We start from the raw sequence: 25404 nt of genomic DNA, 5'->3' as shown, positions 1-25404 counted from the left end.
CCCTACCTTCAGGAGGACCCATGGATCCTGGACCCAGCGCCGGATCTTCTGATGCATCAGTCAGAAACACCCCATCCTGCACTCCACACCCTCAGACTGACAGCTTGGCTGCTCCACTTCCACTCTTAGCCAGGCTTCCGGAATTGTCCCCTGCAGTTCATCACATTCCAGTCTCTTCGCACAAGCAGACGACTAGGAATCTCTATGCGAGCAAATGGAAGAGGTTCTCTTGTTGGGCTGACAAAAGACATATAGATCCTTTTACAGTATCTATACCTCTAATCCTGGAATTTCTAACTGAAACCTTTAATCAAGGGGCAGCGGCAGCCACTATCCAAGTTCAATTAGCTGCTATTTCTAATTATAATGTGGGAGAATCAGGATCTAGTCTAATGTCTCATAGACTATGCAAAGCCTTCCTAAAAGGTACCTTTCTGTTAAGACCACATTTCAGAGAACCTCCTCCTCCTTGATTCTGCCCCCTTTCGAACCAGCATAATCTTGTTCATTAAAATTTTTATCTTGGAAAACACTCTTCCTGACAGCAATTACTTCAGCCAGGAGAGTATCAGAGTTGCAAGCCTTGTCTATCCATCCACCCCATTTGATCTTCCATAAAGATAGAGTTTCCCTCAGAACAAATCCTTCCTTCTTACTGAAAGTTTGTTCTCAAGCCAATTTAAACCAGAGTGTATAATTACCAGTGTTTTTTCCAAACTATGGCAACAAGGCAGAGTATAATCTCCATCAACTGGATGTGCCACAGACAGTTATATTTTTACTTGCACAGGACCAAAGAATTTAGAAAGTCAGACTAATTGTTTGTCTCTTATTCAGAAAATAAAAAAGGTTTGGCAGTCTCAAAAGTTAATTTGTCCAAATGGGTTATTGAAACCATCACATATGTCTATGATTCCCACAATAAGGAACCGCCAGGGAAAATCAAAGGGCATTCAACTAGAGCAGTTTCTACCTCCATTGCCTTTCAATCTAGACATCCATTGGATTCAATTTGTGCTGCTGCTACATGGGTTGACCCTCATACCTTTGTTACTCATTACAAAGTAGATGTGGCCTCCTGGAACAGGGCATCCTTTGGTTCCACTGTCCTGAGGAGTTTATTCCTTTGAACCACCCAAGAAAAAGGTGCTGGGGACTCTGTCGTAAACAACAAGACTGAAGGCGAGATGGTAGAACATAACATAAAGAAGTTATGTACTCACCATAACGTTCCATGTTTGTTGTCCAGTATCTCGCCTTCAGTCTTGTGTCCCTCTCAGCCATTCCCCTACTGGAGTATCTAGAGGAATTTGGCAGATAAGGTCTGATTCCCTTCTTGCCTTTTCTTGTTAATCTTTTGACAATATGTTTTCAGACATTATCCCTTTTTGGATATTGAATATATCATGGGAACCTTCCTTCTCAAACGAGATTTGGGGAATAGCCACTAAGCACCATGGGATAGTATTCAACGTCGAGCCAGTAGAAGCTCTTGAGCTTTAGTATAGGCCGAGTTAGAGCAGAGGTTTCGGCTCCAAACCCAAACAGCAAGACTGAAGGCGAGATACTGGACAACAAACATGGAACATTATGGTGAGTACATAACTTCTTTTTTTGATTACATAGTAATGTCATGCTGTGAGTGCACCTGTGGCACATGCATTGAGTACAACAGATAGGATGCGGATCAGTTCTGAGACAGCGTGTGTTCTACACAATGGAAACAGCTTCCTTGTCAAAGAAGGATTGGTATTGTACTGCTCATTGTTGTGTGGACAGTTACACGTGTAGCTCCTTTTCAGCTTTCTGTCTAAAACAGATTGCTCAAATTATATTCATAGCTCCTTTCTTACAGCACACATTAATTTCAATTATTTGTGACAGCTTCCAGTACTATCTCTTGTGGCAAATCCAGTCAATACAGAGTTCTGTTGAGAGCCTAGTATCATAGGCAGATGTTTGAATCTGATAACATCTGTCAGACAACTGTGTCAGACAACAAAGGCCTACACACAGACAAATGTTATGGCATAGTCAGAGAGTCACCTTTTTCAGGCTATTGTCCTACAAGGTAGGGCATACATACCCCTTATGACAGGAAAGTGCTGTAACACCTTCAAGGGTGTTCTTCATTACACGACTGATATGCATATTTCTGTGGCATCCATGATTGGTATGCATCCTCTGATACCTGTCCTCACATGTCCTTGAAAAATACATGATGCTAATGTTTATTGTGCCATTCATTGGTCACAAGTATTAACTATTTCCAAAATAATTATGCTCTGTACTGCATGTCTTCAAACATTTCTTTATTGCTGCAGTGATTTTTCATCACTCTGTACAGCTTAATGACAGATGATGGCTTCCATAAAATGTCTCTTACTGTATGACATGCTGTCAGACCATGAGAAAGTGTGACTGTTCCTCTGTTATGACACTTTCTTGTGTGTTGGTGATGTTGAATTGCTGTTATGTTACCGTTCCCTGTAATTCCACGTGAGCATGCCGAGTATAAACGATATCTGAGATGCATGCAAATTACCCCAGCGGAAAACATGTAATCATGAAATGTCATCTGATCTACATTGTCATTTGTCACTTATCTATGTTGAGTGCTATATTACCATTTAGCATTTACATGACTATACAACACTTGCTTATCTATTACATGTTTATAGGTAGTTAACCCCTTTCCTATGGGTGTCACTAACATTTATTTGCAAATACATGTCCCTTTCTGATGTGCATGACATGACAGCTATAATTTTCATTTGTTCTTGCGTATACATGCTGAGGTGGAGAATATAGCAGTGGTACTGGCTTGCATACATATACTGCGGTGGTGGTGCTGCGGTAGTGTTGTCGCCTCACAGTATGACGTTGTCCTGTTTGATTATCAGCTAGAGCGTCTTCTGTGTGGAGACATGCATGAATGGGCATACCTTCGTTGAAAGTTGTGCGTCAGAGCTGGCAACTCGGCACGTAAAAATCTACTGCCAATCATTAGCGGACCGGAGTCCCGCTGTGGCGACCCCTAACCGGGAAAAGCCGAAAGACACAACAACAACAACTGGCTTGCATACATATATTCCCTGTACATATATATATATATATATATATATATATATATACATCTCATATGCAATAACTGCAGTCTATGCATTCATCCAATAATGTATAATCTGTCCTTGCTAACTGTTATCTCAACTCAGCATTTTATTAAGATGTATATCACATTAAATCCATTTTGTTACACTGCAGCTATATATCCCTCTCACATCCTTTGTTAGCATACAAGTTTTTATATATGTGTATAAGTTATGTATTGTCATTGACATTAATTATCGTTACATCAATATGGCAGGATTTATGTTAGAAATAGTTGACACTTCAGCATATTTGCCTGCAGTATACAAGTACACTTTCTCCATTTCTCCTCCTCTCTTAATTACTTCTGCAGTACAACCAATGTTATTAGTGTACAATTCCTCCATGTCACCTCTCCTCCTTCATAGTTCTTTCACTGTATTTGCCTTTAATATTTCCTGGCTACAGTGTGTTCTTGTTTATTATGTTTGCCTATGGGCAAGATGTTTTATTTACATACTGTACTGCTGCTTGCAACCACCTTTCCATGGCCACAAACACTATTTCTGGCCACAGAAAGGTGCCTGCAAATGTGTACCTCCGATGAACAGCTTGCTTATTCTAATAGTGTTGCTTCTTATCGCTCTAACATACTTAAATCTTCTAGGTTTAGCACAAAGCCTATACGATTGCTAGTAAGTGCCAGTGAGAACCTTCAGGAAGCAGATTCTGCAAAAGTGCAAACAGTTTATTAGCAAGAGTTAGTTTCGTCTCTAAGCTCCAGTACAGTTTCACCATGGTAAATGCAGTTTTAGGCCATTTTACACATTTTTTTCCATACTACAATTTTCTTAAAAACGCAAATACAGTACAGCTTCTTTTATTTCCACCTTTTATGCAGTTATGTGCAGTCGTTTTTAATTTGGTACATCTCTAAAATAGCTTGTTCTTTTTCATGCATTTTTTTTGAAAGGACAATAATATGTTCCCCGCTTATTATGGCTCATATCACAGAAGATTATTTAAGAAAGCCAGCAAAATACATAGCAAAGGACAGAAAAGAATGTATCTGAACTGCATTTAATGAATATGGTACCATTATGATATTGAAATATTTCACTTTACATCTGAAAAAGGGAAAATTATAAAATTATTTGAAATGTTTTTGCATTTGAGAAATATTCAAAGTATAGTACTATATTTTCTTAGAGAATCAATACCTAAAATAAAATAAAATAAAATATATGCAGGAACAGTGATATTTTGTTGTTTAATTTCTATACATAGACTGTTTTCTGAATTTTGAAAGAATGAGATGTAATGTACAGTATGTATGTGTAGTTTTAAGTAATTTAACCTCTTTAGTACATGCTGAAGTTTGAAATGTATGTCTTGTAGTCTGATAGGCTTCCTAATGAAAGTTTGACTGTTTTGTGACTGACCCTCCAGGTTTTTCACCTCATATATTTGGTTTATTCCTTATAAAAATGTTGTTTTCTGACAAACCATAGAGGATTGAAGCTAATAAATAATGACAGACATATGAGTTTCAGACTTCATATTCTTTGAAAACTCCATGCTAATGCAAAACTTGTTATTCTAGAAACTTTCCAAGTTTATAAGAGCAATATTTAAAATCAGTCCCTATTTTTGGGCCTTTGTCCCTGCCCAATTATTTTTGGCTGTGTCCACATTTCTTGCATTAAGAGGTTGAGAGGCATGCATCACAAGCACTTGACTGTGAACAGCAGCTGCAATTAGACAAATGAAGAATAATTTTCCCTCCTGCATCCTTCAGACCCCCACTATTTATACATATCGAAGATCACTGCATCTTGGGGTAAGAGAGAGAGAGCCTTAGGATGCCACACTGTTGACCTTCAAATGGAAACCCACTTTTCATGCATCACTAATGAGGCATTAGTGTGTTAATCATTACTGTGTCACAAACAGGCCTGGCACTTGGGCAATATCCTGTCTCCCTACATTAGTCAGAAATGCATGCTGATGAAATTGTCTGCTTGCAGCTTGTATGCATCTCTTTATTTATTCCATTGTTGATAGCAAATGTTTCATCTTCTGTATATTTCCCGTCCTCTTCTCATAGATGACATGTGGCACAGTCCCATTCCGTCAGTTGTAGCTCCCAGATTACTAAGGGAACCTAGGCTACCATTATTACAGGTGGGAACTCTGTCTCTGTTCCACTGACCTGGATTTGCATGTTATTTATTAATGTACAACAGTAATATCAGCATGACCTTGTAAAATCAATATTCATGCCTAAGGGTCTTTTCCTTTCAGAAAAAATGTAATTTTAAAAATAAAATTCAGAAAACTGTTTAGTCAGACAGTTATTATAGAACACTAGTTGATTTTATTAATTCCATTTTATAAAGAACTGTAAGTGAGTTCTTCAGGCCATACACATTTGTTTGAAATGAGAACAAAAGCTGCTGAATTAATTGTAAATCTTCTTAAAATTCAGCATAGGAGCCTGCTTGCTATATTTAGTCAATGGGATTTCTACATGTAAAGTTGTTCACAGGACATCACTTCAACAAAGAAACAAACACACAACGTGAAGTAGCACTTGCTAAATTTCCCTTTGAAGAACAAATAACTTACCATTTTGAAGCCCACTATGAAGTACTAAAACAGAATCAGAAAAGTCATTTTTCTTATTGCAGTAGTACATTCCAGAGTTTCATGTGTGCATGTGTTTACTTGGGTTTGTAACATGGGTCATGTTTGCTTTTTATCTCACTTATGAGTTCTCTTCCAAGAAATAGTTGTTAATTAGTGGCTAACCTGTGGTACCCAGTACTTTTTGTTGTTGTGTCTTTCGGCTTTTCCCAGATAGGGGTCGGCACAGCGGAACTCCGGTCCGCTAATGATTGGTAGCTGATTTTTACGTGCCGATTTACCAGCCCTGACACACAACCTTCAACGAAGGTACGCCCATTCATGCATGATTTGTCTCCACGCAGAAGACGCTCTAGCTGAGAATCAAACCGGTCAGCGTCTGACTGTGAGGCGACAACGCTATCCCGGTACCCAGTACTAATTGTGTTAATTAGTGGTTAGCCTGTGGTGCCCAGTACTAATTGACAGTGAGCTGCCCTGCTTGCTTGAGATTTACAAGTTCTTCAGTTTAAATTATTAAAGAAGCTAATAATTTAAGGCAAACCAGTATATATTATCGCAACCAGGTTTCAAACCTGTCATCATTCTTCATGTTATGCAGCACTTTATGCTGTCCAAGTGACAAATGAGACAGCAGCACACAAGCACTTTCCCCACAAAAAGTTAACGTCGTTAGTATCTTAAATGTCCAGCTGAAGTCAGCTGCAAGAGCAGAGATCTGAATAATCTGTACAAGTATAATTCACACCAGCGACACAACTGCTGCAGAATACACAGACTACAAGAGAACATCCATATGAAAAAAAAAATGGGATTTACGTATTATCACAAAATCGTTCTAACCAAGAAAGATTGACAACTGTAATTTTTCATAGTTATAACGAGACAGCAGCATACAAGCACTTTCCCCACAAAAGTTAAATGTCCAGCTTAAATTGGTTCCAGGAGCTTACCAGCACAGATCCGAATAATCTGTACAAGTAAAATTCATGCCAGCAGCACAACTGCTGCAGAATACATAGGCTACAAGGGAACATCCATATGAAAAAAAAGGTACTTACAAATTATTGCAAAATCTTTCAAACCAAGAACAGATCACTTTATAAATAAATGAACAAAAAATCCATAACATGACGAATGATGACAGGTTTGGAACCTGGTTGTGATAATACGTAAGTACTGGCAAACCTTATAACACATGTGCAATATAGTTTACTAAAGATATGAATTTCATTTATTCAGTATAACTTCTCATTGGTATACTAAGCCCTTTACAAGCTATCCATAACTATAGAATAGTTAAAAGATTTTTTTTGTAGTAACTGCAAGGAGCAAATAATAATAACAACACATAAAACATGTTTGATGGAAAAAGTGTTTTTTAATATTTCAGCCTGGTACTGCAGATTACAAAACATAAATACACATTATCACAGCCCATATCACAGCACAGAGAAAATAATACGATAATGATACGATTTATACAAAATAATACGATAATGATACGATTTATACAAAATAATACGATAATGATACGATTTATACAAAATAATACGATAATGATACGATTTATACATAACTGTATGTTATGTACTGAGCTTCAAGAGTGTAACCACAGCATACCCTGCTGGAACATAGGTTCATAGGTTCATAGGTATGTACTAGATCAATGGCCCTGGAGCCTTTACAAGCCTAGCCCATAGGATTACCCTGGCATCGTGCCACCTGACCTTAGTTCCTAGTGCTTCTGTCGAACAGAGCCACTGGAGTGATCCCCAGGGTGAATTTTCTATTTCCCATCCACTCATAAAGATTTCTCTTGAAGAGGACCAGTGATGTGCTCTGCTTGACATGTATGGGAAGTCTATTCCATAGCATGAACAGTCTCTGGGTTATGAACTTGTAACTCCAGCATGTTCTGTTGATTGTGGTAATGAGGTTGAGATCTCTGGAGCGTGTGGTGTGGAGGGATTGGGCTTTCTTTAGATGTAGCATTTCTAACAGAGCTGGGTCAGACATGGCTTTGTAAGTCAAGCAGAGATCGCCTCTAAGTAGGCGATATGAGACAGAAAATAGTTGGAGTTTTTTTAGTCTGTCCATATAGGACAAGTGTTTAAAGCCTAGGATCTTCTTTGTGAGGTACTTTTGTGGCCTCTCCAGTTGTTGCAGGTGTCTAGTGAGGTACATGCCAAATGGGGCATTGTACTCGATGATTGGCCTAATGAGGGAAGATTAGAGGAAGAAAATGACCTCTTTCTTCCTGGATGCAAAACCCTTAGTAATAAGAGCCACATAGAAAGACTTTCTGACCAAAATGGCAACGTGGTGCTCAAAAGAGAGGTTGCTGTCAATCTATGTTTCCAGATCTCTTATAACGCCTTTTGTGTTCAGTGGACTACCATCAATGTGGTAATTCAAGGGAACTGTGTTTTTCCCAAGGGGAATGATGACACATTTTTTGGCATTGAGCTTAAGGCCATGGTTCTGACACCAGTCGTTGGTCTCATTGAGACCTTTCTGTAGTATGTCAACATCACTTGGGGAGTTAATAATAGCTCCCAACTTGCAAATGTCTGTGAACTTTGTCAGCCAGAGTTCCTTTGTGTTGGCCTGGACTTCAGAGAAGTAGATACCAAACAGGAGAGGATCCAGGACCAAACCCTGTGGGACTCCACTAGTGACTGGTCATCAGTCTGACTTGGAGTCAGCTACTTTCACACTGTGGGTTCTATCTGTGAGCCAGTTTGCAACCCACCTAGTGATATAGGGGTTGATGCTTAGCTTAGTCAGTGTTTCTATGATTCCTGAGTGGGGAATGGTATCAAAGGCCTTGGTCAGATCAAGGTAGGCTGTATGAACCACCTTGCTTTCATCTGCAACTCTGGTGACTGACTCAAAGAAGTCGGCCAAGTTGAGCAGGCATGATCTTCCCTTCACAAAACCAAACTGTGTAGGATCCAGAGTTTAGAGATTCCCTATATCCTTTTTATTAGGTCCATGATGATGTGTTCCATAGGTTTCCATATCAGACTCATCAGGCTAATGCGGCGATAATTCCTGGGGTCTGTAGTCACTCCACCTTTGTGGAGAGGGATGACTGTGGCAGTGTGCCATTCTGAGGGGAAAAAGCCTGAGGTGAGGCTGTGATTGAACAGGGCACACAGGTGAGGTGTCAGTTCACTCTGTAGTTCATGTATCCTTCAGCATAAAAACAATGGCTATCTCTCCTCTGCTACTTTCCTAGACCTATCTAAAGCATTTGACATGGTCCCACACAAACAACTTATCTCTGTCCTCAATAACCTATCCTTCTCACAATCAGTCACCAACTGGTTTCAGAGTTTCCTGTCTGACCGCCAACAATCCATTGTATGGCAAAATGACATATCTCCCCAACTACCTGTCTCCATAGGGGTTCCCCAAGGATCCATCCTTGGACCCCTACTCTTCTCTGTTTTCACCAATAATCTAGCCTCTGCCACCAAACATGGCACACTCATACAATACGCAGATGACTCAACCATCATCTGCTCAGCCCAGTCCCTACCCAAACTGCAAAAAGTCACACAGGAAGCCTTTTCCTCTGTTGAAACTTGGTTATCCGATGCCCAATTAATACTCAACCCAAACAAAACTAAACTACTCATCTTCCAACCCACCAAACATACTCAAAACAACTCTCACTTTAACATCACAGCAAAAGACAACACCACTATATACCCAACTGAACACACCAAATTGCTAGGAGTGGAAATAGACAATAAACTAAAATTTGACATTCACATATCCATGACCAAAAAAAAAGTCCACAAAAAACTAGGAGCGTTATACAGAAATAAGCAACTTCTCACCAAAGCAGCAAAGATTTCAATAGCAAATTCCCACCTTATCTCCACCCTACTTTATGTCTCTCCAATATATACCAACCTAAGGCAATGCAATCTAAACAAGCTAGAGACCTGCTACAACAAAAATCGCCAAATTCGCCACAGGGGCATCCTACCATAGTCACAACTGTCTCTCACTTGCTGAATTGGGCTGGCTTGAACTCCCTCACCTCCTTCAATGGTATCAACTCTCACTCACCCACAAAATAGTTAACCATCCAGTAAATGTCCCATCCCTCCAGAATCTACTCCAACCCTATCGCACCATCAGACCACTAAGATCCAGCAACAAAAATCACTTGCAGATCACTAAAGCCAATAACTCTGCTGGTGAAGCACTATTCTCTTGCACCATAGCCAAATTATGGAACTCCCTCCCACCCACAATTACCTCCATACCATCATGCACCCACTTCAGAACTTTACTAAAAGCACACCTAAAAACATGCTGGCTATGCCCTTGCAACTCCCACTCTAATATCATCCACCCCATCCAACCACTACCTTTCTTTCCACCCCACTAACTATCTTGATTATAGCAAGCTCAGATGCTCATAAGCCTAGTACTTATTATACAGCAGGAACTTCTTATTGTAACATTTGTTAATGTCCGTTATGTACTTCACAGATAAAGATTCTAGTTGTCTACTGATGTACTATGTTCTTCATCTGTAAATATGTTGTAAGTAATTGCTATGTAAATTGTTAATTGCTATGTAATCCAATGTAACTACTGTCTGTTTACTTTAACTGTGGAGCTTTTCTCCCTGGGCCTCCGCTGAAAATGGACCTACGTCCAGTCGGACACTCCCGGTCAACAAATATAAATAAATAAATAAATAAATGTAGAACACAGCCAGGGATATTGTCAGGTCCCATAGAAGCTGTATTCTTGGCCTTGGACAGTGCTGCTTTAACCTGTGCAGCAGTAATACTGGGTGCCTGGCAATCTACTGGTATTGAGGAGGATAGGGGTAAAGTTAGCACTGAATCTGTCGGCCAGTATATTGGCAATATATGTTGGCTTGGTATAGGAGGTACCATTGTGTAGTAGCTCAGATCAAATCTGGTTATTGCCGTGGAGATTCTTTACATAACTATAGAAGGTCTTGTGGTTGTCTTTACTATCTGCTGCAATTCTGTTTTCATAGCTAGCTTTAGAGGATTTGATGAGGGATCTCAACCTTTTGTTGAGGCTGATATGGGAGTTTTTCCAGTCTTGGGACTTCACCTTATTCTGCATCAGTTTCCTCCTTCTGTTGTAGAGTTTGTTTATGGCAGGGGACCACCAGATTGGCTTCTTTTTTTTTGAGGAGAGCATCTTGGTTCTATTGGGTATGGCGAGATCCATGCATTTGTGTACGTTTTCGTACAGTGTATTGGTGTATGATTCAGTGGTCATGCAATTATTCTCCATTTGCATGGGTGCCGTGAAGTTAGCCACCTCTGTTTTTAGGAGCCCAAAGTTAGCTTTGGAAAAGTTTTTATGGTGGTTACCTTTGTGGGGGTGGGGGATGGGGGGTGAGAGGGATGTGGATTTCCAAGGTGATTAGTTTGGGGGTGGATCTAACCAGGGAGGAGTTGACTATTGGTGGGGAGCAACGATCGCCCATGTTAGTAATGACCAGGTCAAGGATGTTGCTACCTCTAGTGGGAGTAAGAACGAGCTGGTCTAGAGCATTGGAATTAATGAATTTCAGAAAGCATTGAGCAAGTGTATTGGTACATAGTTTTCCCAGTTAGTGGAGGGGTAGTTGAAGTCACCCAGTATGAGTGTTAGGTTGGACCCTAATATTCTCCAGAGTGATTAGGAATGTGGAGTGTGAGTCTTGGGACATGGTTGGGGACCTATAGCAGGCTACAACCTGAATTGCTGTCTTACCTAGTGTTAGCTGCACCTGACGTATCTCAGATGCATTACGTTGGACTACCAGTCTGGAGATGTGCACATTCTTTATGAATATGGAAACACCATCACCTTTGGAGCTTCGGTCCAAGTTCTGGGGCCAAAAGGTGTGGAATACGTTATAGCCTGGTAGTGCAGGGGTGCTTTCTGCTGCCTTGACCATGTCTCTGTTACAGCACAAATGTCGATGTTCTCCATTTTAAGGAGTGCTTTGAGTGAGTGCATTTTGAGATTTAGACTTCTAGCATTGAGCAGCATGACTCTCAGACTGCATTTGTTTGTAGCTGTTATGGTGGTAATTTGGTCTTTGGAACACCACCTAAAAAAGGCACTATAGGGGTGGCAAAAGCCTTGACCAGCATCCAGAAGCCAAGGGGTGACAGATGCAGGCCATCTCTGGCAAAGCATCGAGGTCTGTCAATCATGTCATCCCAGGTAGACAGATACTGGATTCCCTTAGAATGACACCAGAAACTTAGCCAGTTGTTGAAATCAATCATTTTCTGCTTGTACTGTGGTATCATTCTGGGTGATGGTAGGATGTTGCTCATACCCACCTGGGCTACATAATCCAAGAGCTCCTACATGTCTCTTTTCATGTGGTCCAGGGAGGTATGTCTTAGGTCATTCACACCCATATGTACAATGGCAAAGTCATATTTGTACCTGTTGTTGAGGGACCTGAGTGCATGCATTATGTGGCAGATCCTGGTGCCTGACAGGCAGGTGACTGTTCCTTTCTTCTTATTCAACCTAGTGAGGGGGACATCAGTGTGCCTCACTATCGAGTCACGTATGACTAGTGTGTTGGGCATGCTGTTTTGCCTTAGGAGCTTTGGTTGAGTGGCACACTGTTTAGGAGAGTTATGTATCTCTTGATTAGAGTTGTGTTGTGGTGTTCAAGTGCTTTTCTGCCTTGTAGGTCTCTGCTGTTTGGGTAGATTTTTATTGAGAGCCTCCGTGAAGGTGGGTGTGTGGTTTGTGCTTTTATGTGAAGGCAGTGCTGGTGTGTATTCTGGAGGGCTATGTGTTCCATGTGGTGTGGTGCAAGTGTTGACCTTCTCCTCTTGATCAGCTATTCCAGTCTTGGCTGGAGAGTGCGTAGCTTCCAGTTTGGATATATAAGTGCATCTCTTACAAGTCTGAGTGTTGAGAGGTAAGAGGAGAAGATTGTCATTGTACATGAGGCAGTTGCTACATTGCCTCAGGATGCCCAAGTTCACCAGGTTAATAGGAGAACTGACCTTTAGACATGCCTGGAGGGGTGAGCATTAATAGACACTGGAGCTGTTTCCTTGTAGAATGTTAAGTGCTGGTAGCACTTTTGTGTGCTACAATAATTGCTACAAGAAGTCTGGTAAAGTGCTAAACTAATAAGCTAGTAAAAGTGCTTACAAAACTTCAAGAAAATAAGTTTAAATTAAATGCTTTATGATGTGCTATAAAAGCTAGTTTCAATGCAGCAAGGAGACAGAATGCCTAGATCTAGAAGTTTTTTCTATTGTCTTGGAGAAAAGTAGTTACTAGGTTTAAAATTTAAAGTGTTTTATTGCTTTATGACTTCCTAGCAGCTACACAGTTCTGAGCAAACATCTCAGAGATATGTATTTCTCAGACAGGAATGTTAAAATTCTGTTAAGTTTCTGTTTAGCCTGGGAACTGAAATCATGTGACAAAAAGTGATGTCATCCAAGCTAACCCAGCAGTAACATTTGATATTAATTTAAGAATGCTCTCAGAGAGAGGCTATGCATTTTGTGTTTTGTCTTGGACCTAGCAAGAACATCCACTCATCATCATCTGCACTTGCCTGTAAGTAAGATTCAGGGTGTAGTATCTCTTTTAGATATAGATAGGAATATAGTAAAGATTAGTTTAGATGTTTTCTGTATTTATTTGAGACTGTCCTGCAATGTTGTTTTAAAATATTTCTGTGATTTTGAACTCTGAAGTAACCGTGTTTGTTTTCCGAATATTGTCTTATTCTTTTATTATTTATTATTACATATATTTAAACCTATCTTTGTGGCTGATATTTGTGAGGCATATTTAAGCTCTTAGAGTACTTACATATGTATTTGGTGACACTGTACAGGCCACTCCTAAATAGCCTGGTGCTTGGTCAAAACTACCATTTTGATAATATTAACATTGCACAGTAGAATGGGATGCCCCTTGCTAAGGTCCTTATAGTAGCTGATAAGTAGGGGCTGGTGGCAGTGAAAACTACATTATAGTCTGGGCCGAAGGGGGCGTAGCTAATAAACCTGTGCCAGTCTTCCCCAGGAGTGTCTGTGTGTTTGTGTATAAATCAAATCTCAAAGTGTGTGTATGTCAACTACTTGTGTAGGGACACGAAGCACTGGTTGGACAGCGAGGGTGCTGGAGGTTTTGGCTTGACCCCTCAGCTGAGATCTTAACCCTATAGCTGTACCAGGGAGTCTTACTGGGGATCTGGAGACAGAGGCCAAAATCAGCCCCAGACTGACTGTGGTCTCTGTGTGCTCTTAAGGGAAATTGCACTTTACTGTGTGTGTACTTGTCTTCCTCCCATTGTGTACATCCCTCACTGTTGCCAGTGGTGAGGATTGAGGGTCCTTGATTACTGGGCCAGTACAGTTGTGTCACATGGCCGAACAACCTTCTTTGTGCAGAGCAACTGCAATGCAAACTGAAAAAATGTTGCTCTGTTAGGCTTACTTATCACACTTTGTAAGTGAAGACCATTTAGAGTACATTTTCCTAGAGGAATTTGCTTATGCGGATTTTCTGTATTTTCAAAGAACATATATGTAGTGGGTAATTTTAAACACTTATATTATGTGTTTGACTTTATTGATCACTGGTTTTATGTAGTGTAAATTTATACTTGTTCCAGGGATATAAGGTGTGATTTTTTCCTCTTTCATTTACCTCCTATGTGACCTTGTACAAATCATTTAAACAGACATTGCTTTAAGGCAGTTAGGAATTTGGGAAAGGCTCTTTAATGGTGTTTTGGACTCTGATCTCTCAAATGTACCTAATTTTTCAAGCTTGATTTACCTCTTCATGTTTTATACCTATTTTTATACAATTTTGAACTAGTTCAGGACCCACATCTTACATATCTCTTTACCAGATAAAATATAATAAATGACTTTGCAAGGTAGATTTTTTCAATATCATTTTATTAAAGTCTACAGATTTTATACTTTATCTTTGATAACATTTCATGTCACGTTAGTCATAGTCATTTTTTTAAACTTATGTTTTTGAACAATACCACCTCACAATCCTGTCAGAAGTAGGAAGAGTTATATGCCATTTATTATCAAATATTATGGTAATTATGTGTCTAGCTTGTTTTGCTGGATGTACCCATTATCAATGTCTGCAAGATGACAAGTAGGCTTGGCTGCATGCCTAGTAACCACCTGTGAACATATGACCCCATCATTATCATAGCAAAGCACTGCTTGTAACATCACCATTAAATAGGTCATCCTTGAATGTAGTAGGAGAGAGGCAGCTGTCCTCATTTTATTGCTGGGCTAATGCTGAAAGATTAAAAGACAAAATGTAAGAAATGAATCCCCCAAAATAGTCAAATCTAAAAAAGACAAACATGAAGTTGAAAAAAAAAACAGTGGGCAAAACCCCAAATCTAAACAAATAAGGAATAAGCTGCCAGATAACAGCTGAAATAATACTAATACTACTATGATTATTAGTATTACTATTAGTACTAATACTACTATGAGTAATAATAATAGTAATCATGATAAAAATAAGGATAATAACTGGAGAGGGACAAACCCAGAATCAAATCAAAAAATTATTTCATTGAAACCTTTGCTGACTGCAGATCTCTCTCTCTCTCTCTCTCTATATATATATATATATATATATATATTTATATTCCTCTTCACTTTTTCCCTTAGAACTCTTCTAACTCTCAAAGAAAGCACTCTATTTTCATTCTAAAGCCCTGCAGTTGCTCGTATAAGTAATCTTATAAGTAAGCACTAATAAACTAAAGCATTACACCCTCTTATACTCCATTTAAGTACTTGGCTCCCTATTGGTCCTTTTTGATCAGTCAAAAAATAGTTCCTTATACTATTCTGGCATGTCCTAAAGTCAGTTTTGGGTTTACTCTCCTATCCAGCTGGTGAATCTGGGAATCTTGAGGCAATGTTACAACTGCCATATGTACACAGACCACCCTCTCCTCCTCCCAACAAGCTCAAATATATGTGAGAGATGCAACTATATAGCCAAACTGGAGGCTGAGCTCTCTCAACCCAATACTGGCACAGTCAGTCAGGAGGAGAAGGTAACCACACACACTACAAATCCAGTCTCACATAGACCTATCGCAACAGAAAACCAAACACATAAACACACAAAAACATACTCGTTGGCTCTAAATAAAAATCTGCCCAAGCAGCAGAGACCTCCAAAGCAGACATCCAAGCAACCGCTACCCCACAACAATACCCATGTATCACATAGTTCACAAAGTCAGTGTGCCACACAGTCACAGCCCTTAAGGCTAAACAACACACCTAATACACTTGTAATAGGTGACTCTATTGTCAGACACACTGATGTCCCACTCACCAGGCTGAACAAGGAGAAGGTCACTGTAAGATGCCTGTCGGGTGCTAGGATCTGCCACATAACACAAGCACTCAGGTCACTCCAAAGCAAGTACAAATATGACTCTGTCATTGTCCATGCTGGTGTGATTGACCTGAGACATACCTCCCTGGACTACATGAAAAGAGACATAGAGGAGCTCTCTGATCATGTAGCCCAGGCCGGTATGACCCTGACCTTGAGTAGCATCTTACCCTCACCAAGAATGATGCCACAGTATAAAGACAAAATGAACAATTTTAACAACTGGCTAAAGTATTGGTGTCATTCAAAGGGGATCCAGTGTTTGTAAGCCTGGGATGACATGCTCGACAAGCCACATTGTTTCGCTAGGGAGCTGTCACCCCTGGGCTTTTGAATACTGGCTAAGGCTCTTGCCACCCCCATAGTGCCTTTTTTAGGCAAACCCACCTCCATAGAAAACACAAAGAAAAAGAAACTAAGGGTAATGCTGCTCAACGCCAGAAGTCTAAACCTCAAGATGCACGCACTCGAGGCTCTCCTCAGTATGGAGAATATCGATATCTGTGCAGTAACAGAAACCTGGTTCAAGGCTCCCAAGAGCACCCCAGCACTACCAGGTTATACCTCATACCATGCTTTTCGGCCCCAAAACTTGGACCGAACCACAAAACGAGGGGGAGTATCCATATTCATCAAAGATACCCACACCTCCAGGTTAGTGGCACTGCACAAAGCATCGGAGACCATCCATGTGCAACTAACAGTGGGCAAAATTGCCTTTCAGTTTGTAGCCTGCTACAGACCACCCTCCCAAACTCAGAAACCCCACTCGGCTTTCCTGAGAACACTGGGGAATATGAAGGTCTCTCCAAACAACATTATATTGGGTGACTTCAACTACCCAAACATGGACTGGGAGAACTACTCAAGCCCCAGCACCCTCGTCCAATGGTTCCTAGAATTTATAAACTCAAATGCTATGGAACAACTGGTCACCACTCCCACAAGAGGGGAAAACATATTGGACCTGATCATCACCAACATGGGGACTCTATGTTCCATACCAGAGGTATACCCCTCATTGGTAAGATCTGACCATAAATTAATCTCACTGGACATCCATATCCCGTCCCCACCCCCAGCCAAGGAAACCACGGTGAAGAACTTCTCAAAAGCAAACTTCACACTTCTCAAAACCGAGGTGGAATCCTTCAAAGCCCCCAGGCCAGTGGAAAATATGGCCCAAACTGCAGAATCCTTTACAAATGCTTTCTAAGGACACCAACAGGAATGCATGGATTGTGCTATCCCAAATAAAACCAAGACTCATTCCTCCAAAGGCAGGAGACCTGTCTGGTGGACCCCAGCCATAAATAAGCTATACAACAGAAGGAGGAAGCTACTACATGATAGAGCAAAATCCCAAAAAGGGAAGGCATTTCTGATCAGTACTAGCAAGAAACTACGATCCCTCATAAAATCATCTAAGGCCAGCTTTGAAAGAAAAATTGCACAAGATGCTAAAGATAATCACAAGGCCTTCTTTAGTTATGTCAGGAACCTGGGTGGCAACTCCCAGATATGCTCTGAGTTAGTTCAAAATGACAAAAAATACACTGAACCCACAGACATTGCCAACATCCTGGCAGCCAGGTTCAGTGCAAACTTCTCCCCCCCTTCCCCCCCAAAAGAGCAAATGTCTATCCCAACAGAGTGTAGCCTCCCTGACATCACAGATGCACAGGTGAGAGCTGCCCTCTCCAAAGCAAAAAACACAGCATCAATGGGACCAGGTGGTGTCCTGGGCTGCGTTTTACACGAACTCCAAGAACTGAACCCTCACATAAAGTCTCTGTTCAATCTCAGCCTTACTACAAGATATGTACCCAAGGAATGGCGTACAGCAACAGTGGTCCCACTCCACAAAGGTGGTGCCACAACGGACCCCAGAAACTATCGCCCTATAAGCCTGACTAGCCTGGTCTGCAAAGCTATGGAGTGTATCATCATGAAACTCATAAACAAAGACATTGGGAACCTCCAAACACTGGATCCTACCCAATTCGGCTTTGTTAAGGGCAGATCTTGCCTCTTGAACCTGGTTGACTTCTTTGAAACAGTCACCAAGGCCATAGATGAAGGGAAGGTAGTCCACACAGCCTACCAGGACCTCACAAAAGCCATCTACACAATACCCCACTCGGGCATCATAAATAAGCTCACCAGCTTAAATATCAACCCCTATGTCACAAGATGGGTTGCAAACTGGCTCAGGGATAGAACCCACATGGTCAGAATTGCAGGTGCCATGTCAGACTCTAAACCAGTTACAAGTGGCATCCCACAAGGCTCAGTCCTGGAACCTCTCTTGTTCGCTATATATTTCTCTGAGGTACAGCCTAACATGGGAGGACTATGGCTGACCATGTTCGCAGATGACTGCAAACTGGGTGCCATAATCGACTCGCCGACTGAAACAAGCATCCCCCAAAAGGGTCTCACAGAGATGGATAACTGGTGCCAGAGCCATGTCCTAAAGCTAAATGCCAAAAAGTGCATAGTCATCCCCTTTGGGAAAAACAAAGTGCCCACAAATTAAGTACGGAAGAAGTAATTAGGGATTTGGGGACCCAAGTTGATAGCAATCTCTCCTTTGACAATCACATTGCCAAAGTGGTTAGAAAGACCTTCCATATAGCCCACCTTATCACGAAAGGGCTCACATCTAGATCAAGAGAGGTCATTGTGCCCCTCTACTCATCACTCATCAGGCCCATAATTGAATACAATGCCCCATTTGGGATGTACCTTACCCGACACTTGCAACTGGAAAGACCCCAAAAGTACCTCACCAAGAAGATCAAGGGACTCAAACAGATGCCCTACACAGTTAGGCTAAAGAAACTCCAGCTCTACTCAGTTGCTTACCACCTACTCCAAGGCAATCTGTGCCTGACGTATAAAGCCATGTCCAACCTAGAATTAATGGACATGCTCCACCTCAGGAAATCCAAATCTCTTAGAGCTACACGCTCCAGGGACTTAAACCTCAGCACAGAAATAAACAGGACATGCTGGAGGGACAGATTCATATCCCAGAGGCTCCCCTCACTCTGGAACAAAATCCCAATCCATGTTAGGCAGAGTCCCTCAATGACCCTCTTCAAGAGAAATCTTGACAAGTGGATGGGAGATCGTAGGTTTACCCCTGGGATCTCTTCTGTGTCCCTACTACACAGAGGCACAGTAAACTAACCTCAAAAGGGCTATCTTCTGTGACCTACTATACAGAGGCACAGTCAACTAATCTAAAAGGGTGGTGAAAGCCAAACACACTCTGGCTAGGCTTATAAATGCCCTAGGGCAGATAGCCTAGTATCAACCTATGAATCTATGAACCTACACACACACTCCATTCACAACCCCTTTTCCCCCATTGTTGCATGTGTGTGTGTGTGTTTGTGCATGTATGTATGTATATATATATATATATATATATATATATATATATATATATATATATATATATATATATTTATTGTGAAGGGTAAATTCCAACCCCCCCCCCCCATTCAGAGAGATTGCCTGTTAAGATTTTTAATTTTAACTTTCATTTAATATAATCAACTGAAGTTGTTCAGTCCCACAGTAAGTTCAAACCTTTCAGTAGCAACCGCATTTGAGGTAAACAGGCCTCAGCAACATGTACAAAAACATACCCATCACACTTCTAACAAGATGCTAACAAAGCCCTCTGAACTCATGGTTAATTACTCTCACCTTACTTTTAATTGATGACACTGAAGTACACCAGTAAGTCGAAAAATACCCTTTTCTAATTCATCACAAACTCCTGAATTACTTGAAAAAGCTTCTGATCTCTCTATCTCTCGTCATCCTCCCAAGTCAAAGAGAAACAAAGTTTCATTATAAGTAGCATGATGACATTGTAACTGAGAAATCCAACCAAGGAGCAAAATTAACTCTTTCTTGTGAATTCCAAAACTGAAAAAAGCCTACCAGACTCTTTATCTAAAACACTAAATGCATATCAATTATTTTTTTCTGGTATACTCATTTTTGATGCATCTAGATTTCAGAATGGTAATAAAACTAAAATTGTTTCTCCTACATTTTTACTTATTCTGATGTAACGTTTGTTGCAAGAAAGTGCAGTTGTCCCTAAGCAGTAATCTAAAGCCTTTTTAGCTGCTTCACTGATGACTACAGCTCCCAGAATTCTTGGAATTTCCTGGCAGCTGTCCCATTACCTCCCCCTCCCCTTAGTAAAGCAGCCTCTGTCTGGAGTCTGGAACTATGGCAGAGTAAATATTTGTGTTAGCAGAAGCCGGGAGAAAAATGGTGGATCGGCAGGGTCAGCACAGCTGCAAGGGCTAAAGTCTGCAGAGAGTTCTCAACACAATTCACAGAAAAGACAGAAAAGAACAGAAGGAGAATATTTACTAGAACACTGCAGGACAGAGAGAGGAATAACTGAAGCAGAGGAGAGGAGCTAAAGCAGAACCGAATGAAATGTCTGTGAATATGGAGGAGCTCAAACATCAGGTGATGATCAATCAGTTTGTTCTGACTGCAGGATGTGCAGCAGATCAAGCGAAACAGCTGCTGCAAGCTGCCCACTGGCAATTTGAGGTAAGTAAACTACAGGCAGGGTGTGCAGTGATACTTCCGGTGAGTACAGTTCAGAGACCCTCTCACTGGCAATTCAAGGTGAATACGTATGATTGATCTACACTGCCTGTCTGCAAAATGTGTAGGACTAAAGCGTCACCATGAAATTTCAAGAAAATCAGAGAAAAGGCCCCAAACAGGCAGGATAAGTTCTCCTGGTCATATTTAACGAATAGAAGGTAGGGTTTTCATACAAGCATGTCAGGATACACAGGGTTCTACTCCCACATTCAAGTAGTTCAAAGTGTAAAACAATGTGCACAATGCCACTTCCAGTCTGTAATGTAGAGGCACCCAGTAGATCAGTGAATGTGTGCAGGGCAAGAGTTTCTTTATTGACAGATGAAAATGTACAGGGCAGACTCTTCTCACTGATATATTGAAGTGAATATAGCAAGTGCAGAAAGACAGAACGAACATTGCATACTTGTAAAAAAGACTGTGAACTGTTAATCATGTATAGCAGAAAAAAAATGTCCATTGATGGTCTGATATATGTAATTAATAAAACATTGAAGAGGAATTAAACTGCTATAATTTAAGATATATAAGACAACTTCCCACATGGAAATCTAAGAAATTCATGATATGAATAACTCACATTTGATTTGAGGTGTATGCACAACATTTACTTCTTACTGATAATTTTGGAAAAAGACATCAAATTTAAGGTGTATGTGAAATGTTTCATGATAATAATTTGATTTGTTCAGAAAATGTATTCTGTACTGATACTGGCAAATGTAAGACCACATTATTAAACTAATAATTTTAGACATACAGATGTTATATGTATGTAAGAAAGGGCTCACAGTGACACTTGATGTTGTCTGGCATATATTCAATAATAAATAATACAGTTGTGCAAGGTTTAAAGCTTCTTCTGGTATTTTGGATACAATTTTAAATCTGTTTTTATTGTCTGCCAGTTGGTTTAGAGCTTTAATGAACTGTTTTGTGTAGTTCAGTAGTGCAAGGTTTGATTCCCCCAGCCTCCACTGCCTAACTGTGTAACTTACAAGCCACTTAACCAGACACCGCTCCCAGGCCGAGTCTGAAAAAGGTTCATGGAGACCAGTGCTCTACCTGTGAAAATAAATTAGCAGTGCAGAGGACTGCAGATTGGAGCTGTAGTCAAGGGTACAGGGTTTGATTTTCTTCACCTCCATTTGCCAGCTGTGTTATTCTGAACAAGTCACTTGACAAGACAGTGCTCCAGGATTGCCCCTAAAAATGGACCCTTGTGCCCACTGGGTTAACAGATTCATAAAGTAATGAATTTTAAATGCTTTTCATGTAATTTTATTTCTTCTCCTTTCGGCTTTTCCTGTTTGGGGTCACCACAGTGGAACAACTCTCTGCAGAACGACTGGCAGTGGAATTTTACTGTGTCAACTTGCCAACCTGGCACACAACACAATCTTCCACAGAAGGCACACACACATACACACACACCTAGGGCCAATTTAGAGTATCCAATCCACTTGCAGCATGTCTTTGAGATGTGGGAGAAAACCGGAGCACCTGGAGGAAACCCATGGAACCACAGGGAGGACATGCAGGCTCTGCACAGAAGGCACCCCAGCCGAGAATCAAACCGGAGATCCTCTTGCTGTGACATGGCAATGCTAACCGCTGCACCAATATGTCATTTTATTTAAAAAACAGAAAAAAATTGCACAGTGCACATTATAACTGTATAAAACAGAGTCTCTCCACACTAACAGCTTAAGTTCTTTGGGTTACAGCTTCAGTGTAAAAATCCGAGTCTTACTCAAATGTCATTCCTAAATGAGAATTCAGATCATATGGAGTTGAGGTACCCACCACAAGCAGTTCAGAAAGTGCAGGAGAAACACAATGTTCTACTTCTCCTGCAAGCCAGAAACCCCAGACCAACAATTCAGGTTGTGTGGGGACAACATCCCACACTAGTATTTAAAGTGTTCAACACCGAACTGTCTAAACAATACTTGACAACTGACAGTCAGAATTTCAAGACTGAAGATTTTACACTGACAAATGTGTTTTGAATGTGAACTTTGCACAGACATTTAAAGGCAATACGTCAGCAACATATTGAGGAAACCTGAGGTAAAAGAATAGACTGACATCATAGTGGATCTGTTTCTCTTTTTCAGTGATTTTTATCTGCAAGTAACTAAATATGTGTGTATATCTCCAGCTGTTCAAAATGTATAATTCATTTTTCAAACACATATACATTTTTTACTTTTTGCACATTAGCTTCCTCTTTTATAGCTATACATAGATGTTCCTAGGTATTAAGCCCTTGTCCTCCTTGGGCATACTATACATTTCTCCATCTCTCCTGCAGCTCTTACTATATCTTCATGGTATTAAATGCTCTTTCTCTCTCCTCGCTCTCTTGTCCTCCTGTACTGTTCTATCCCCTCCACTCTGTCTTGTTCTTACCCCTTGTTATTTCTGTTTTCTGTACAATTGAATCTCCCTGTACTTTTATTCTTTTTCCTTGCCCCCATACCTGATAACTGTTCAACTTTGCTGCTGTGATCTTGCATCCACTTATTTATTATCACCACAATGAAACCTGGTGATGCTGCAACCATCATCCAGGCAGTGTGACAGATTTTTTTTTCTTTTTCCAAGCTTAATTCTACCCCAGTGGCTGACATACATGTTTGAAGACGAGAAGGCTTGGTGCACTGACCCCTATATGTATGTGATCTCCTGCACACACACACCCTGGAGGCTTTTAGCTGCATGCCATAGGCCTTTCCTTCAAGAAGATGCCAGAAAATCAATAGGTTGGACTTCATTCCTTACCCCAGAATGGGTGAGACAGCATCAGCCACTCACACATCTTCACCTTTGATCACTTTCTAGATCATTTAGCAAATTTTCCTCCCCTTGCGTCCTTCTCCTTTTTTATTTCTGCTAACCCCCCTTTCACCCAAGCCCAACATGTACATCATGCAGTCCTTTGTGGTGGCTGTTTCCCCTTCCTGTCCTTATTGTAAACAGATAAAACCCCCTGCACAATCTCTCCACCTCTTTTTTGTGCATCCCTTCCCAGCATCTCACCACTGCATCTCACACCTTGGGCACCTCCCTCCAAATGCATCCTCTATGCCTCACATCCCTATGACCCAGCCTTTCTCATAATTTCTTCTTTCTGCAGTTTTTTTCTACCTTGTATCTCATTAGTGCAGAAGACTCATTTGATTTCTTTTTCTCCTCACACTCCATCTCCAAATCTTCTTTTAATGTAATTATCCAACTGGAGCTATATATATATATATATATATATATATATATATATATATATATATATATATATGCGTCTGTGTTTGTGTATGAACTTTACGTGATTTGGTCACTGTTGATGTGACACCCCAACCACATTTGCAAATGGAAAAAGGGATAATTGTACATGCCAATATATATAGATAGACACGTGTGTGTGTGTGTGTGTGTGTGTGTGTGTGTGTGTGTGTGTGTGTGTGTATATATATATATATATATATATATATATATATATATATATATATATATATATATATATATATGTGTGTGTGTGTGTGTATATATATATATATATATATATATATATATATGTGTGTGTGTGTATATATATATATGTGTGTGTGTGTGTGTGTGTGTGTTTATAGATTTCATAAATAGTCCAAGGCCACTAAGTTGTGTTACTATTTATGTCTTGCCAGTACTCTCCCTCCTGCTACACCTCTTTTCTCCATAAAGGTCGTACCAATCAGTCGTAGACTAAATGTGTGGCTACTCAACATCTCGGTTATGTTTGCAGAGCACCTGGTGCCATTCCTTACTCTAGTGGCCCTCAACTTTAAATTGAGTGGAGACACAAAAGAAAAAAAGATCTATGGTCCACACTCCATTGTGGTGTTCCTCATCTCTTAAGAAGCTGCAGCTCCTTTGCAGAAAAAAAAAACAACTTACAACCTCTCTTGATAGCACAAGGACTTTAGACCTGTGATGATCTTGGTTAAGAACATACCTCTCAACCTCGTAGAGCAAGAAATCTGGACAGTGCCATAAATAAAAGTGGGACAAAGGCCCAAAAATAGGGACAATTTTTAAATATTGCTCTTACAAACTTAGAAAGTTGATAGAATAACAGGTTTTGCATTAGTATGCATTTTCTGAAGGTTATGGAGTCTGAAACTCAAATGTCTGTCATTATTTTCTAACTTCAGTCATTATTTGCCACTAATTTGCCAGAAAACCACAATTTTATGGAAAACAGACCAAAAATATGAGGCAAAATTCTGTACAGTCTGCAAAAATTTGTGCAGTTGAGAGTTATGCTTTGGAGTCTTTCTAATTGTTTGATATATTGTATTGTAGTATACACAATTGCAACACAGTCAATTGTTTTTTAAAAACACAGTTATTAAACACAACCAAAAATGTTTGTGCAAAGTGATTTCAAATAACATGAAACCAAAAGAAGTAACAATATACCACATCTCATATAACCTAACTTCAACCATCACAACTATTCTCACCCCCACACTACTACTCTGGCATCCTCCTTTCACATCCACCTGTCTTTTT

The 25404-nt window shown here is 40.3% G+C and overlaps 1 protein-coding gene across 1 annotated transcript in view; it reads left to right on the top strand.

The window, feature by feature from the left end:
- The first annotated feature begins 20424 nt into the window (after positions 1-20424).
- LOC122816341 (UBA-like domain-containing protein 1) overlaps positions 20425-25404 on the top strand; it is a 64032-nt gene continuing 59052 nt past the window's right edge. The window contains exon 1 of the mRNA XM_044089067.1: positions 20425-20790. Coding sequence (XP_043945002.1) covers positions 20671-20790 — 120 coding nt within the window. The 5' untranslated portion in view covers positions 20425-20670. The remainder of the gene's footprint in view (positions 20791-25404) is intronic.

Source organism: Protopterus annectens, chromosome 12.part0 (genome assembly GCF_019279795.1).
Source record: "Protopterus annectens isolate FY-2018-M chromosome 12.part0, PAN1.0, whole genome shotgun sequence".
NCBI classification, from domain to species: Eukaryota; Metazoa; Chordata; order Ceratodontiformes; family Protopteridae; genus Protopterus; species Protopterus annectens.
This window is presented reverse-complemented; position numbering and strand designations above follow the sequence as displayed.